Source organism: Electrophorus electricus, chromosome 23 (genome assembly GCF_041902795.1).
Source record: "Electrophorus electricus isolate QZ-2024a chromosome 23, ASM4190279v1, whole genome shotgun sequence".
NCBI classification, from domain to species: Eukaryota; Metazoa; Chordata; class Actinopteri; order Gymnotiformes; family Gymnotidae; genus Electrophorus; species Electrophorus electricus.
In genome coordinates, this window is record NC_137519.1 from 9,407,481 (window position 1) to 9,421,858 (window position 14,378).

Below are 14,378 nucleotides of genomic sequence, written 5' to 3' on the forward strand. Positions count from 1 at the left end.
GCTAATGACCCTATAAATAAGTGGGTTTTCAGGTTCATAAAAAAGTTATATTAAACGTGACATTTATGTTCTAGCTTTATCATGTTTCAATATGTAAATAAAATACTAAGCCAACTTTTAAAGCTAAAAGCTGAGTGCTTTGGAGCTCTGTCTACTCTAGCTGTGACATTCAGTAAACCATTCTATAAATCAAGGCATCCTGAATACAATTCAGCTTTCAGACACCATGATGTTTTTGAATGTCTCTGAATTCTCTTAGCATTCATAGACGTTTTGTCATCTCCCTGAGGCCAGTGTATTTAATTAATTATGCTGCCCTCTTTATTGCAAGAGTGAAAAGCAACTGTCCCATTTATCAATATACATACAAACACATAACAGATAAAATGAGAATGTGTGTGTGTTTGTGTTACAGAATAAGTGTTTATGCACTATGCTATTACTAAAAATAACCTTTTTGTTTTGTTTTTGTTAACCTCTTTGCTAATTACTGTCCAACATGATACTAATAGTATAGGTGTATAATTTGCATCAGTATAATGTAATGGAGCACCACAGACTTAGTATGTAGAAGATATTTTATATTAAGCTATATCAAGATTTAGTCATCTTTTGCCATATAGAGAAGCCTTACTGCTGGACGTTGTTTGGAATCACCTCCAGGATATGCCATTACTCTCCCCAAAGCACATCAGAAAATGGCAAATTCAGACCAAGGTACTGAAATCATAAAAGCTATGTTCTGTGATGGCAACTTTCAGAGACCATTTAATTCTAGCCAGAGAAAATCCGTGTGTGCCACAGGCGGCCTCGGCACGGCTCCTGGACACACCAGTGAGACGGGAGCAGACCAGGCTGCTGTCACCCTCTGCTGCCATATTGTCAGTAATAGAAAAAAGCAGGTGATCTGATGAGCAGGTTAATTAGAAGCAGTCTGAAGTTCACGTGTGTGACCTTCTAACACAGGGAGGAGTCACCCTTCTCTCCTCACACAGTCACCTCCGCCACTAATCACGACCCAGTCACTGCACAACGCACACTTGTTTCTGCATGACTCTTTATAGCCTAATAAAATAACTTTATTTACTTCTTAGCACACCTTTTCACCTTTTAATTAACTGTCTATATTGTAATTTATAAATATAGATCATAAATTATAAATTGTGTAAATTAGAATTTAATTTAGTGAGTGCAACAAAACATTCTCAGGTCTTCTATACACTTACATGCTTCTGCTGAGGCATGGTGTGGCATTAAAATAGGAGTGAACCGCAAAGTGTACAAGCAGCAAAGACCGAGCCACGTGACTTGCTGCTTGACAGAACTCCCATCGCAAGTGCAGCGCCATTAACAGAAAATGGCCCAGTATTTCACCCTGATTTACTCCTTGTGTGAGCCCCTGGCCTCTAACTTGGTGATGGCAAAACCATTGGTGGCTCTTCCCTTGACTGCTCGGTGCACTCCGTCACGGAGGCGCATTAACATTCTGGACACTGCCACCAGCGATGGGCCATTTGTGAGGACAGATGGCCGAAATGGAAGGCTTGATTTGTCAATTCAAGGGAAAATATCGCCACGTTTTCACATGCACTGACGCAGCACGAGAAACAGAGCTTTCTGGTTCTCCAGTTTTCGACTTGGATATAAGCAGCCCTTTTAGTTAATGAAGCATGCTCTCATCTGTCTGTTTGTCTGTTTATATTAGTGTATCTGTCAGGAAGCTTTAAAGCTGACTCAGAGCTAAGCTTGCTGAAATGGCCTTTTCCCCATTTGACTACTAACAATCTTCCAACAGAGAATCGAGATCTGTAATCTTAGTGTAATGCAGATGACCTGTGTAAGGTGAGAAGCAGTAGACATTTCGCTTTCTGCAACCTTGAGTTGATGAATTGCCCACGCACAGGCACGCATGCACACACAATCTTCCCGCCCATCCTGCCCAGTAGGGTTTCACAGCAGTGACTGAGAAGCAATCACCGGAACTGGGGGTACTCATGCTTTCATGCCCATTTTAGCTGAGAAATCAATTCTAATCCATGCAGCCCAAAGAAACACACAAAGTGCACTACATTAAGCAAAAGAAAATGTAAGGAAACAATTATAACAATCACAGGCTAGTTAAAACCATAATCATGATCTGAATCCACAAACATTATCCGGTAAAAAAAAAAATCATATTCAGTCCCAAAACTAAAAGCTTCAAAGAAGTAACTGCTGTTCAGAGATCAGTCCCAGTAGCAGGCGAGCATTGTGGACTGTAGATATTCTTGTCTATGCATGTCTATGCATGGCTCGCAGGGCTAAGTGAGATCTGTCACAGTGGTGGCAATACATTTTGTCCATATGTCACATCTCCGCCCTGCAGCTCACCACATCTGCTCTGCTAGGGGAAAGTGGACAGTGATAGAGAGTATTTCTCCTGCTCTGGACCACATTCACACACTCAAGTTCAAAAAAAGGCTGGACAAAATAGTGGTGAATGGGTAACTTTCTTCTGATGTGCATGTTTGCCATCGAAGAATCGCCAACTACGCAACTCAGCATTCAGAAATCCATAGATATTACTTAAAATCACTCAAATCTAGGACACGGGGAGAATTCCGTTGCTCAGGTCTAAATCAATATAGATGTGTAATTGACACATTCATCCAGCAGATGAACAGTATGAAAGTTCAGCATGGAAATGGTCACCCTTGACCTCTCACCAATTCTTTTCTATTACCTTGCACCTGTAAACAAACAAACTCTTAGTATGTTTACAGACATCCCTGATGGTCTCACATATTTGCATATTAATCTGCCATAATCCAATTCATCAGGAGTGTAACGCCCGAACAGTGATGCGTAGGAAATGAACTCTATTTGACTATGTAATCTGGCCATGTTTCAGTGCCTCTCGCACAAGTAAACAGCTGTGCTGGCCTCTGTGTAATAGATCTCATTATTGGCCACCAGTAATTGGAACGGTGGGGGATAATTACATTTCTGTTTGTGTGGCCTTTGTTGATTTCTCTGTCTGTCTTGGGGAATGACAGGTGCCAGTCCAGCCCAGAACAGCTAGGAGGGCTCAGTCTCTCTTTAAGACCAATCTCTTTGGAGAGTGATCGGCTTTACAATAGCCAATAAGACAATAAGAAGATTCTATTAACATAATCATACTGCAACAAAAACATTAAAATGCATGTTCTGTATTTCTTAACCAAATATCTACTTGTTTTATGTCTTACTGACTTGGGAGACTGGGTTTATAGTGTCGACCCAAATAGGCTAAACATTTGAGACAAGTGACTTGTCCCACTTTCAATAAAGGGAATTTGGTTAACAAAATACCAAAAAATGACTCTCTAGTCCGCATTTTACGAGTGAAGAGGCCGATTTATTTTCGGCCCTGCCCGCATACAGCAGGCAGCAGATGTCTGCTAAGCTGTCGTCGTGAAGTTAGTTACGTGGGGAGACGTTAGAGCTGTGAAACCGAAGTAAGTACGAGCAAAGGGAAAGGGGAGACCCTAGAGAGATGAGAAACGGATTCGTGCTGACATGTTTTGACATGTACTGTCTGTGGAGGGATCGGTCTAGCTTGTCTATGTCTGTCTGAGATTGCTGCGCTGAGATCGTGCTGTTGCCTCCGAGAGATGAGATGAGAGGTGAACGCAGTCCTCTATCAACATCTCCCTTCTTTACTGTCGATTCCCTGGCACTGTGTGTCTGATAATACATATTCTATATTAGGCTATATGGCTCATCATTGCACAGCAAATTGTAATACTTGCAAAGTAATGTTTTGGGAATATGGTAATAAATGACAAGAATGGTTAAACCTGCAAATCAAATAATGAGAGGCATTTCAACTTCACGGAGAAGAAACAGTTTGTTCACGCACTAGCGGCAGGAATATGCCATAGTAGATTAAGTTCATGAGATTGCGAGAAAGCAGTGAGCTCTCACGAGCTCCATGCAGAAGCAAACCCTGAAACAAGCACAGGCTCTGGAGCAGGGCCTGGTCCACTGTACAGCACCGCTCAAACCAGAACAAGCCAACACCACGCTACCCACCACTGTCTGATTTCCTCCATCCACCCCTTTACGATTCCCCCACCCATCATCTCTGGATTTGTGCTTTTAGTCTGTCCCATCTCATTCATCTTCCATTTGGCCGCAGTCGAGCCCATGTATGATGACTATAAGAGACCCATTCTTCCAGCTCCAGGAACACATTTCATTATGCATGGCACTTTGGGTAGCAATGCACAATTCCACCTGACTTTGAAATTTGAGGTAAATGTGAGAGGATTTTCTTTTTATACTAAGCTGACAACCTCAAATAACCTGCTATTTGGGCCAGTGTAATTTCACTTTTTTTCATTCATGAAAAAAATCACAGGCTGCTATTACAGTTATCAGATCAGATGGCAGCTCATACCTCCAGTTATCAGTTTTACAGCAAGCTAAAATGCCAGCTTTGGACTCTGAGTCTTGCTGTTCACACAGCATGGAAGAAGGCCATTTCATAAAAGTCTAAATGGCACACCATGCCTTACCACTATGTTCACTGAGTAACTGACTGAATCAGCAAATTGCGGTCAGCAGAGTTGACATGGGTGAACAAGCTTTTTACTGTTTCTTCTGGAGGTGCATACACAACTGCTTGGTAGTTTATGATTTCATTAAACAAAATTATTTCCTTTCAGAAATGGACTTAAGCCCATACTCTAGAGACACATACAAACCCCTGGATTCTGAACAATAAACCTGAAAGATTTTGGCAGGTTTCTCAGTATCTCCCCTTTTCCTACTCTTATACCCTGACAGTGACCTTCACATCTGTTTCCTTGCTGCCATGGCAACGTGTGAGGTGTGCACACTCCACATGACAGTCCCCCAGGGCTTTAAAACCAGGATAGGGGCCAAACATCACACACACACACACACACACACACACACACACACAACACACACACACACACACACACACACACACACACACACACACACACACACACACACACACACACACACATTTTATTCTCTCTGATCATTTCTTTTGCTGCACTACAGCAATGCTAACCTCTAATTTATACTGTTTGCCAAGCTGTCTGCTAGAGTACCATTGTTTCCAGAGTCATCGTTAACCACACTTTAACTCTCCCAAAGATACCCTCTGTGAATAAAGATCTCTAACTGGATGACACGAATATAAATATTTATTAATGAATATATTCATATGTTAGATCTGTCTATTCAAACAAACGCAAAAGACCACCTCCATTATCTTGCCAAGGAGGCTATTGGAACAAAAAGGGAAAAATGCAGTGAAAAAAATAGAAATAGACAGCTGGAAAATGAGACAGATACTACCAAAGAAAAGGAGACAAAAAGAGAAAGAAAGAGAAAAAACAAAGCGAGTAAACAAGAGTAAAGGGTAGCAAAGAAAAGAAAGCAAAAGAGAGAGACAGAGGAAGCATACAAAATAAGGACAATGAGACAGACCTCCAGCACACAAGTGCACCCTCAGCTACAGATCCATGAGGTGCTGATGAGTCCCCTAGTGGCCAAAGCTGGTAGGACACAGATACTTCAGTACACGCTCACACTTTGCTTGTGTACAAACATCCATCGACCCCACAAAAACACACCTACCAACAACTCACACATTCTGAAAATGAGCTCCTCTGCGCAGAGCATTAGACAGCTGCCACTTAACAGGCCAGCACTAAAATGAGTACTGTGTATACTGACGTTCAGAGCAATCTGTGTCCTGCTCTGCTGGGCGACATAGCAGCAATCTACAGCAGCATGTGAGCCTCAAGGAAAAAGCCTCGGCTAGTATTCTCTCCAAATAGTGCAAACCTGTGGCAAGTTTGAGAACATGTGGTAATAAGACATTCACCTTGTCTTTAGAAAACTGATTCAAATCATTATTTTATTAAAAGTTTCAACAGCTCTAAATAGGAAGATGGCAACTGTCAAAAAACTTTGACTGTTACTTATAAAGTGCTAACAGTGTAATGTTCTCTGGAATATTCTCTGAGTATAAAAACTTTCAATTTGGAATGTTTTTTTTCATCCCCAAACTGTTATTGTATCTAAGCACATCTTCTCCAAACCTGATATTATATAAATGTTCTTCCTTTTCTAAAGAAACACTAACACAGTGTTCAGGAAAACATGTTGATATTTCAACACTGTCCCACTTTTGTGTACTTTCATATACTTGGTGCACTTCAGGTACCTCGTGTACACATAAATAATAACAGCCAAACAGGAGTCCCATCCACTCACCTACGCTTCACATGCTCAGGGTGGATCACTACAGTGCGGTGAAAGTTGGAGACTCTAGCTGCAACTGCACCCGTTCATCACAACACACCTTCAATCCTGCATGCTGAATGCTCTTATCAAAGCACTGAACAGAGGAGTCAACACATAATCACCTATTATAGAAGGAAGCTCCCATACACTTAAGACCATAGTTGGGCATGGGGAATGTACAGAGCACAAATCAAGCTTTGCAGAGACAAAGCAAACCTTTCACGGGGTGAATTTAATGTTTCTGTAAGAAGGTGGAAAAGGGAACATGCTGCGAATGCACTTTTAGCACTATGTGCTGGTAGAGGAAGATGCTGAGATCGTCCAAGGCAAAGGAAACACATGAGCTAGAGCTGCATAGTCTACTTTCCCTTGGCCACATTTGGAATGAGAAGCGTCTCCTCCAAAGCTCTAATTATTCTCTGAGAAACCACAGGTGTTGTAGATTTTTCACCAACCAGCACAGTTTAATAAACACACAGGGATATGTGAGGCTTCCAGCAGCCCAGGCGCAAAGGGCCGGAAGGAGAGAGAAGGAGAGAGAGAAACGAGAGAGAGCGAGAGAGAGAGAGAGAGAGAGAGAGAGAGAGAGAGAGAGAGAGAGAAACAGGCAGAGAGAGAATGAGAAAGAGGAGAATAAAGACAGGCAGATAGATAGATAGATAGATAGATAGATAGATAGATAGATAGATAGATAGATAGATAGATAGATAGATAGATAGATAGATAGATAGATAGATAGATAGATAGATAGATAGATAGATAGATAAACAAACAAAATAGGGAGAGACAAGCAATGAAAAAAGAAAGACATGGCAGACATGTGAACAAAGAAACAAAGAGAGAGACAGTGAGAGACAGAGAGAAGGCAATAGCAGGCTCAGTACTGCACAGGAAGCCCTGTTATCTCCCAAGGAGCAGGGTAACTGGTCCATGCATCTGCCACTAGCAGGCTGGCAGATGGATAAGCAATGAGCTTTTTTCTCTCCTATCCCAAAACGGCTCATGTTTTTGAAATGCACTGGGTGCTCCAGACGCTTTTAAGGTACTTGTTTCTGACTTTTTTCTGGGAGTGCAAGTAAATTGAGAATTATTGATGTAGGTCGAGGTGTATGAAAATGTACAGGGCAAGGTCTATGACCAAGGGACATCTGAGCGTCCACTTACAAACTAAGCTGGCATGCAAATAAAAGACATGTAGGGAGAGGTGAAATAAACATTTACAGTGAAGCTGTTTTGCATACATAAACAATTAGATGACTGCATGCTGCGTATTGAAAACTTCATGAAGATTAGGTAGTACATGGAACATTTTACATCAGCAATTCAGAGATACTCTAAATAACTGACAAACTACACTGTAATGCAAGCTGCCCCCATCACCTAAAACAACTCTTTAGTATTTAGTACAAATAAGGAATGATAATGGATAGTAGAATTTAGTACAAATAAAGAAAGATAATGGCTCCTGTATGATTAGATGGAGTTCGCACAGAGCATATTTACTGCTCCAGAGCAAAATCAGGTTTGTGCTGAGGACAGCACTGCTGCCTCGAGGAATATCAATGAGCATTCGAGAAGTTGGGAACTCAGCTTGGAGATTGAGGCAGTTTGCAGCAGCTAAACCCCTGCAGGAAGATGTTCAGTGCAGGTAGCAGTCTGCAGAGCCTTGAGTGTCTCTTTCTCTCTCTCTCTCTCTCTCTCTCTCTCTCTTGCTCACACACACACACACACACACTCTCTCTCTCTCTCTCTCTCTCTCTCACTCAGTCACTCTCTCTCTCTCTCTCTCTCTCTCTCTCTCACACACACACACACACACAGATTGCATGGCAATCCATAGGCAGTTTCAGGCTTGTCTTTATGGGATGTTTAAGTGAATGGAGAAATAGATCTTTATTCCAATCCCCTTTATGACATTGGAAATGTTACAGGCTCATTGCTGACACAGATGCTGAAATGTCACAGGGATAAACATCTTCACTGGATCAGAGTTGAATAAGTGTCATGCAGTATTAAAGGAAAAACAGAGCCAGCTAGATAGTGTATTGAACCAAATGACCACTGTCACATTTAACTCTGCCAGTTAAGCTTTCTTTCATTTACATGCATTTATTATCAGATTCATTTAATTTTACAGTGTAATTGCACCATGTCCAGATGGCCCTGTGGAACTCAACACGGGTGCCGTCAAGATGCTCCCCTCCACAAATTACATGCGGTTAACAGCCACTCATATTGCTGATACTTCACACAAAGGCCAATAAATTACTCTGAGAGGTCGAAAACACCAGACATGAAACACTGCTAATCTGTCCCGGGCTCCCTGACGTGGCGGTGGACCTGGGCAAAGCCTTGGCAGAGCAGATCTGCGGACTGCCCGGGGTGCTCCGTCTCGAGGTCTGTGCTCACCATAAAATCTTCGTGCTCCGTGCACTTCCTCCCCTGGTTGGCAAGGGCCGTCACCTGCCCTGCATGTCCTTGCCCTGAGCCAAGTCGACCGAGAGCTTCCTGTTCCACCACCCACCCCCACCACTATTCCCACCCCCTCTCCTCACCAGCATGGAGGCGCATTACAGATTCACAGTGAGAGCACCATTCCCAGCATTTGCCTGTGTTCCGCGATGAGCACCTCCCTCACCCAGCATCACACTGATAGTAACTGAAAGATCCAGTTTTATTTTTACAGCAGGTGAAGAAGACAGCTGCAATCAAAAGCCAAAGATCCAGAGTATCTGAGTTCCTAGGGTTTAAACCAACGAGTATAAACAACCCTGCTACTTTTATTAATGTGATAAACTGCCAATCATGTAGTGGCTATGAACTCATAAAAATGAGCGACTTTATGGTGTAATAATGCAGTTAGGGTAATAAAAGACTAGTGTAACTATAAGGCTTACACCTCTATACAAATATTGCTCACACATGCTGACCAATGCAGGGGCGCTAACAAACACTCACACGTGTCTTGGCTTTCATGTCTACTATTATCTTTGTTCTTCCAACAGAAGTGCTTAAACATTTTCTTAAACTGTTCTAAGTTGGAGTCCATCTCTTCAGTTACATGGAATGTACTAGTCACTTCATTCCTGTTTTGGTTTAAATCTAATAGTGACCGCTCATCCAGCACTCTTTCAACAAGGCTCTGCACTGTGTGTTTTGTAGGGGGGCGTTTTCCATTTGGACCTTCTGAGCAATGGAAGGTGTCTGCACTTACAGATATAACATCTTCAGAAGACACAGCCTTCTGCTCCACAGACTCCAATTATATTTGGCATATTTATATTTCTTTGGCAGGATGTGCCTGTTTTCCAAAATTACATGTTAATAATATAGCATTGAGTTCTTATCATTGAAATGACCCAAAAACACTCTTTCCACGACTTCCAGGTGAGTCTGACTACAGAAGTGCCATTCCATTCGAGAAAGACCCACTAAACTAGAATTACGCTGTGGGAAGTATCCTTCATGTCGGCGTGTATTAATATCTGTTAATAACTAGACAGGCGATAAGGTTTCCTTGTTGGACTGGACTTTGATTATCCCCTCTGTTTCTTGGTGCTTGCACACTGGTAGTGCAATACCAAAGGCTTCCATAAAACAAGGACTCACATTGCCATTGATGCACTGCACCAATCTCACACAGTGCCCCCTTGTGGAGGATCTTCAGCTTGTTAAACAGGTGTGAGTAAATGAGTGAGTCACAAGCCAGGTTCATCTATTAGACTGCCATCACTTAAATACACTTAAGAACTCTGTGCCCTGTAATCTCAGTGTGGTCATGGTGAAGCAGGCTTCTTAGCACAGAGCAGGTCAACAATGGCCAGGTTTTCAGTGGTTTTTCTGGGTCTTGCATTGCTGCAAATGAGAATTTGCTTTCAATTCTGGCATTATTTCAGTTTTTTGCTTGTTTTTATCAGCACGCAAAGAATGAACTGCTACCAGGCTCTCAGCTCTCCCAACCCTTCACGTTGGTATCCAAGGGAAGTGAGCATCCCTTTACAGACTGGGCAGAAGCCATATAGTCTCGAAGTCCAATACTCTCACTTATCACCCGGACCACGTCTCTTGTCAGATAGCCATGGCTGCTGTCCAGAGCTTGCAATTTGCATAAGCGTTAGCCAGCGTCTTTGAAAAGGGCTTATTATGTGGGCCAACCCAAATTCTATTAACCTGTGGGTTAAAAGAGTCCTTGCTTCTCATCCCTCAGCCTGTCAATTTCGGAGGACTTCACAGCTACCAGCCACCCAACCCCAACACCCCGGTGCTGAAATCTCAATCAGTGAGGACCAGGAGGAGAAGCCTTGAAGTTCATTCTGTAATTAGAAATTTAGAGGTCTATTCTTCACACGACTACAGTGGCCATTTATCAGATAATCCACAACTGCTTCACCTCTAAGTGTGAAGGCTACGAGCCTTCGAGGTAATGCTAAATGAAGACACAACCTAAGCAATCCGATTTTGTTTGTCCTTTGAAGCATGCACAAAATGGCATAGGGGACATGGGAAGATGGCCTAGTGGAGATGCCTTTGGATCAGTGGTGGATATGGAGAGATTCTGAATAACGCCACAACACCATGGTGTCAGTGACACTGAAGGATGGTTCTCCAAGAAAACTGCAAGAGGTTTTTCTCTGATATAGGGGAGATGCTATTGATCTAAATCCCTGTTTTCAGCTATAAACACAAAATCAATAGCAAGCATCTGGATTATTTAGTGATCACTGCTTCCTTTGCAAGATGAAAACAGTGATGATGTGAGATACTGTGATGGATTAGATACTACACTGTGTAATGTGTAATCCCAGAAGTATAATCCCATCTTCAGGCATAAACATACACCATATTTAGTCAGATGATAAATTCTGGAACAAATTGAGGTATGACAAATCACAAGCATGCATACACACATACACAGACTCACACATAGAGGACTTAGACACTGTGAGATTCATTTATGCACTGTTTACCGATTTGTCAAAATGGGGGTATCAGGCACAACGCTCACAAACTGTATCCAAATGCTGCCCAAGGGTTAGAGTAATTTTGTTTCAGTTTAGACCATACAAATGAAAAACCAAACTATTTTTGCATACCTGCTTCTTAAATCTTATATCTGCTACATATAGATAGCATTCCTGATGTCAAACTGGTTTAAGAACTCGACTGATAGTGTTGAAAGCTGACAGGGAAAGTAATTATGTCCGAAACACATCTTCATTTAGAGTGAGATCGGCAACTCTGATGTCCGATGATGTCGTGCTCGTTGACCTGCTCACCTGATCAATACCAAGCTCGAACGAAACGTCACATCGATTGATAACATCGTCTGTCTTGCCGACACACTCATCAGGAAATTAAGATATTCCGGGACTTTAATGGGCAAGTCTAAGTTTGAGTTTTTCAGTAAAATAAAGTGATAAGGAACAAGGGGACAGGAAATGAAGGTTAACATCAAGGTTGGTTTATCCACATCTACCTGTGAGCTCAGCGTATTGCTATTCCATTCAGCAGAAGCAGCCACCGTGGCCCTTACCTTTCCCATAGCTGAGGTGGAGCTTGATCGCTTTGCCCTGGTTGACATGCAGGTACGTGAAGCCGACGGCGAAGGTGAGCAGTACTAGGAGCAGGAGGAGTTTGAACTGCTTGCGTATTTTCTTTAGAGGGAAGCGCATCCTCCTCACAGCAGCATATCCCGCTCGGTGGAGAATTGAGACTGATGCTCACTTTCCGGTGCTCCGTTACTGCTGGTAATTGACGGGAAGGCAAAAAAAAAAAAAGTTAAGAAAGTAAGCAAGGCCTTCTATTGTAAGTACTTTCTGAACGAGTGTTGACAATGATTGTTCAAATTCCGTAAGCAAGGGTCTTTAAAAGTACTTCGTTTTCATGAGTCAAGACAGTGAGAGAATACACTACTTTCTCACAGATATCAATCAAAACTGTCCTCTTATGTGGCCTTATATCTGCAAAGAAATACACATTTCAACCTGATACTTCATAACAAGCAGATGCAAAAGGCGGCTTGCTTACCTTGGGTGGGTCTCTTTTTGCGATATTGTCATGTCGAAAAAACCCCAATAATTGAATTTTTATTAAAAAGGTTTCTTACGCTCCACGTAACGACGGTAAAGATGCTGTAGCTATTAATAATGCCGGTGGTGTCATGGGCAATATTTTCAGTTCTTTGTTTTTCTTCAGCCCAGGTTAGTGTACTATCCCCCTTGACTGGTATCGTGCGAAGCGCTGCTCATCTATGTGGATAGAATCACGAGGGGAAAACACACGAGACAAAACGGCAGCAGTGTTTACACGTGCTCATCTGGGCTTTCACGAGCTCGACCAAGGTAAACTTGGAATTATCTGTCCCGAGTTCAACACCAAACAGTTGGGAGTTCGTATTAAGAGTCTGTTCAAAACGTTACTGATCTTTTTTTCTAATGAATCCAATGTTGCCCCGTGATCACCATTCACACGACTATACATACAGTCCGGTAATTTGCAATTCCCTTTCCTTTCCGTTCTTTCTTATTTCAATGCGATTGCTAAACGCAACTGTCAGGGCTCGCCTTCTGTAGTGTCCCGCAAGCTCGCTCCAAAGTATCTCTGCCCGTGCCAAAAGAACGCGTCGTGGCGAGGTCCATGTGCATCTGCTAAACCGCCAGGAACCGAGGGATGCGTTATTGTTGGTTTAATTGCTCTGAAATGAACGTTTACAATAAAAAGGAAAATCCAATTCAGTGTGCATTTAATTTGCGCCTGCGTTCTCGGCGATAATAAATGGGATCTCTGTTGCACTTGGCTGCTTTTGCTGGTCAGCTACCCCATGATACTCTGTGGTATCTCTCCCTCGCTCGCTCTCTACCGCCACCGACATTTCATCGCGCGCTAGAGGGAGCTGTACAGGCAGCAGATCGCGTTTAACCGTCGAAAGGCGCAATTACAAAGCTGCATAACCCCACCATTCATAAAGTACTTTAGTAGTCAGTCAACTTCTAATCTAATCTTAACTGTTACGGATATTACGCTATGCTATAGGCTATGAATCGTGGAGCATTCAGAATTATAAAGAAGATGGCAAAAGAACACACGAACCGCCCGCAGCTTTATCCTACAATTAGGCTACGTGAACAAACGGTGCTTGTATGTGTCAGATTTATGTCAGTTTATACAGCAACAAGTACATATGTGCAGTTTTCCTTCTTCTGTAGCTGATGCTTTTGTTCCGGGCTTGTCCAGAAGACCTCAGTAACAGCCTGATCTGAATGAGCCGTTCAGCAGGAATTCCCTGAGCGTGTTTAGAATAAGGAGCTTGCCTCCTCTGGGGAGAGCTAGATTATACTCCCAGCCACCAATCCTTTTGAAGGATGATTACAGCCTCCTTTGAAGTATACCAGCAGCCCTGTGGAGATAAGACAGGTTCTTGTTTCAGTTTGTCTCGGGAGACAGAACGATAACAGGTGCACACTCATTACGCTCTTCCCCCTGTCTGCCCTAGGATGTGCTGTTCAGCTCCTGAGCGTTTTGTGATCACCGAGATGGTTATGAGGTTTATCTAAGAGCCACATTTTAAAGGTGAGTCAATAGAGGTTTATGCCTGGGAAGCCAGCGGAGTTGCGGCTGTACCTTCGATTATGGATCTTGTGTTTGATGTTTCGTCTGACTGTGAACGAACCAGTGCGCGCAGATCAAAGTCTTTCAGAGGAGTTAGCTGTTCAGAGACACGAATACAGACAAATTCTGTCTGATGGTCAAGATGGATGATGTAGCATCTTTATTGGTCTTGCTCTATTTCTGTTGCCCCACTGCCATCTCTCACTAATGCTTTATGATGATGCATCGTCCTCACCACTAGACACTGGCTGGAATCAATCACAGAAACTCATGTGTCACCACATAGTGTCACTGTCCCCAGGAGGCCAGAGGCAGGTTCATGTCTGGGGCTCTGTGTAATGTCAGATTCACCTGGATTTCAGACTCTGTTTGTCTTTCAAAACTTTCACAGGATTGCTATGTTACTCAAAATGGGCAGCCTGAACCAAACTGAGCAGAAAGTGCTGTGAAGCCATAGGACA

The 14,378-nt window shown here is 42.7% G+C and overlaps 1 protein-coding gene across 2 annotated transcripts in view; it reads right to left on the reverse strand.

Annotated features, from left to right (window-relative positions):
- b4galnt4b (beta-1,4-N-acetyl-galactosaminyl transferase 4b) overlaps positions 1 to 13,116 on the reverse strand; it is a 52,102-nt gene extending 38,986 nt beyond the window's left edge. The window contains exons 1-2 of one of the 2 annotated variants that reach the window (XM_027013797.3): positions 12,337 to 13,116; positions 11,843 to 12,050 (exon numbers count right to left, since the gene is read on the reverse strand). In XM_027013797.3, coding sequence (XP_026869598.2) covers positions 11,843 to 11,981 — 139 coding nt within the window. In that variant the 5' untranslated portion in view covers positions 11,982 to 12,050; positions 12,337 to 13,116. Of the gene's footprint in view, positions 1 to 11,842; positions 12,054 to 12,336 lie in introns of both variants that reach the window. The other variant, XM_027013796.3, reaches the window with a different exon arrangement.
- Between the last annotated feature and the right edge of the window lie 1,262 nt (positions 13,117 to 14,378).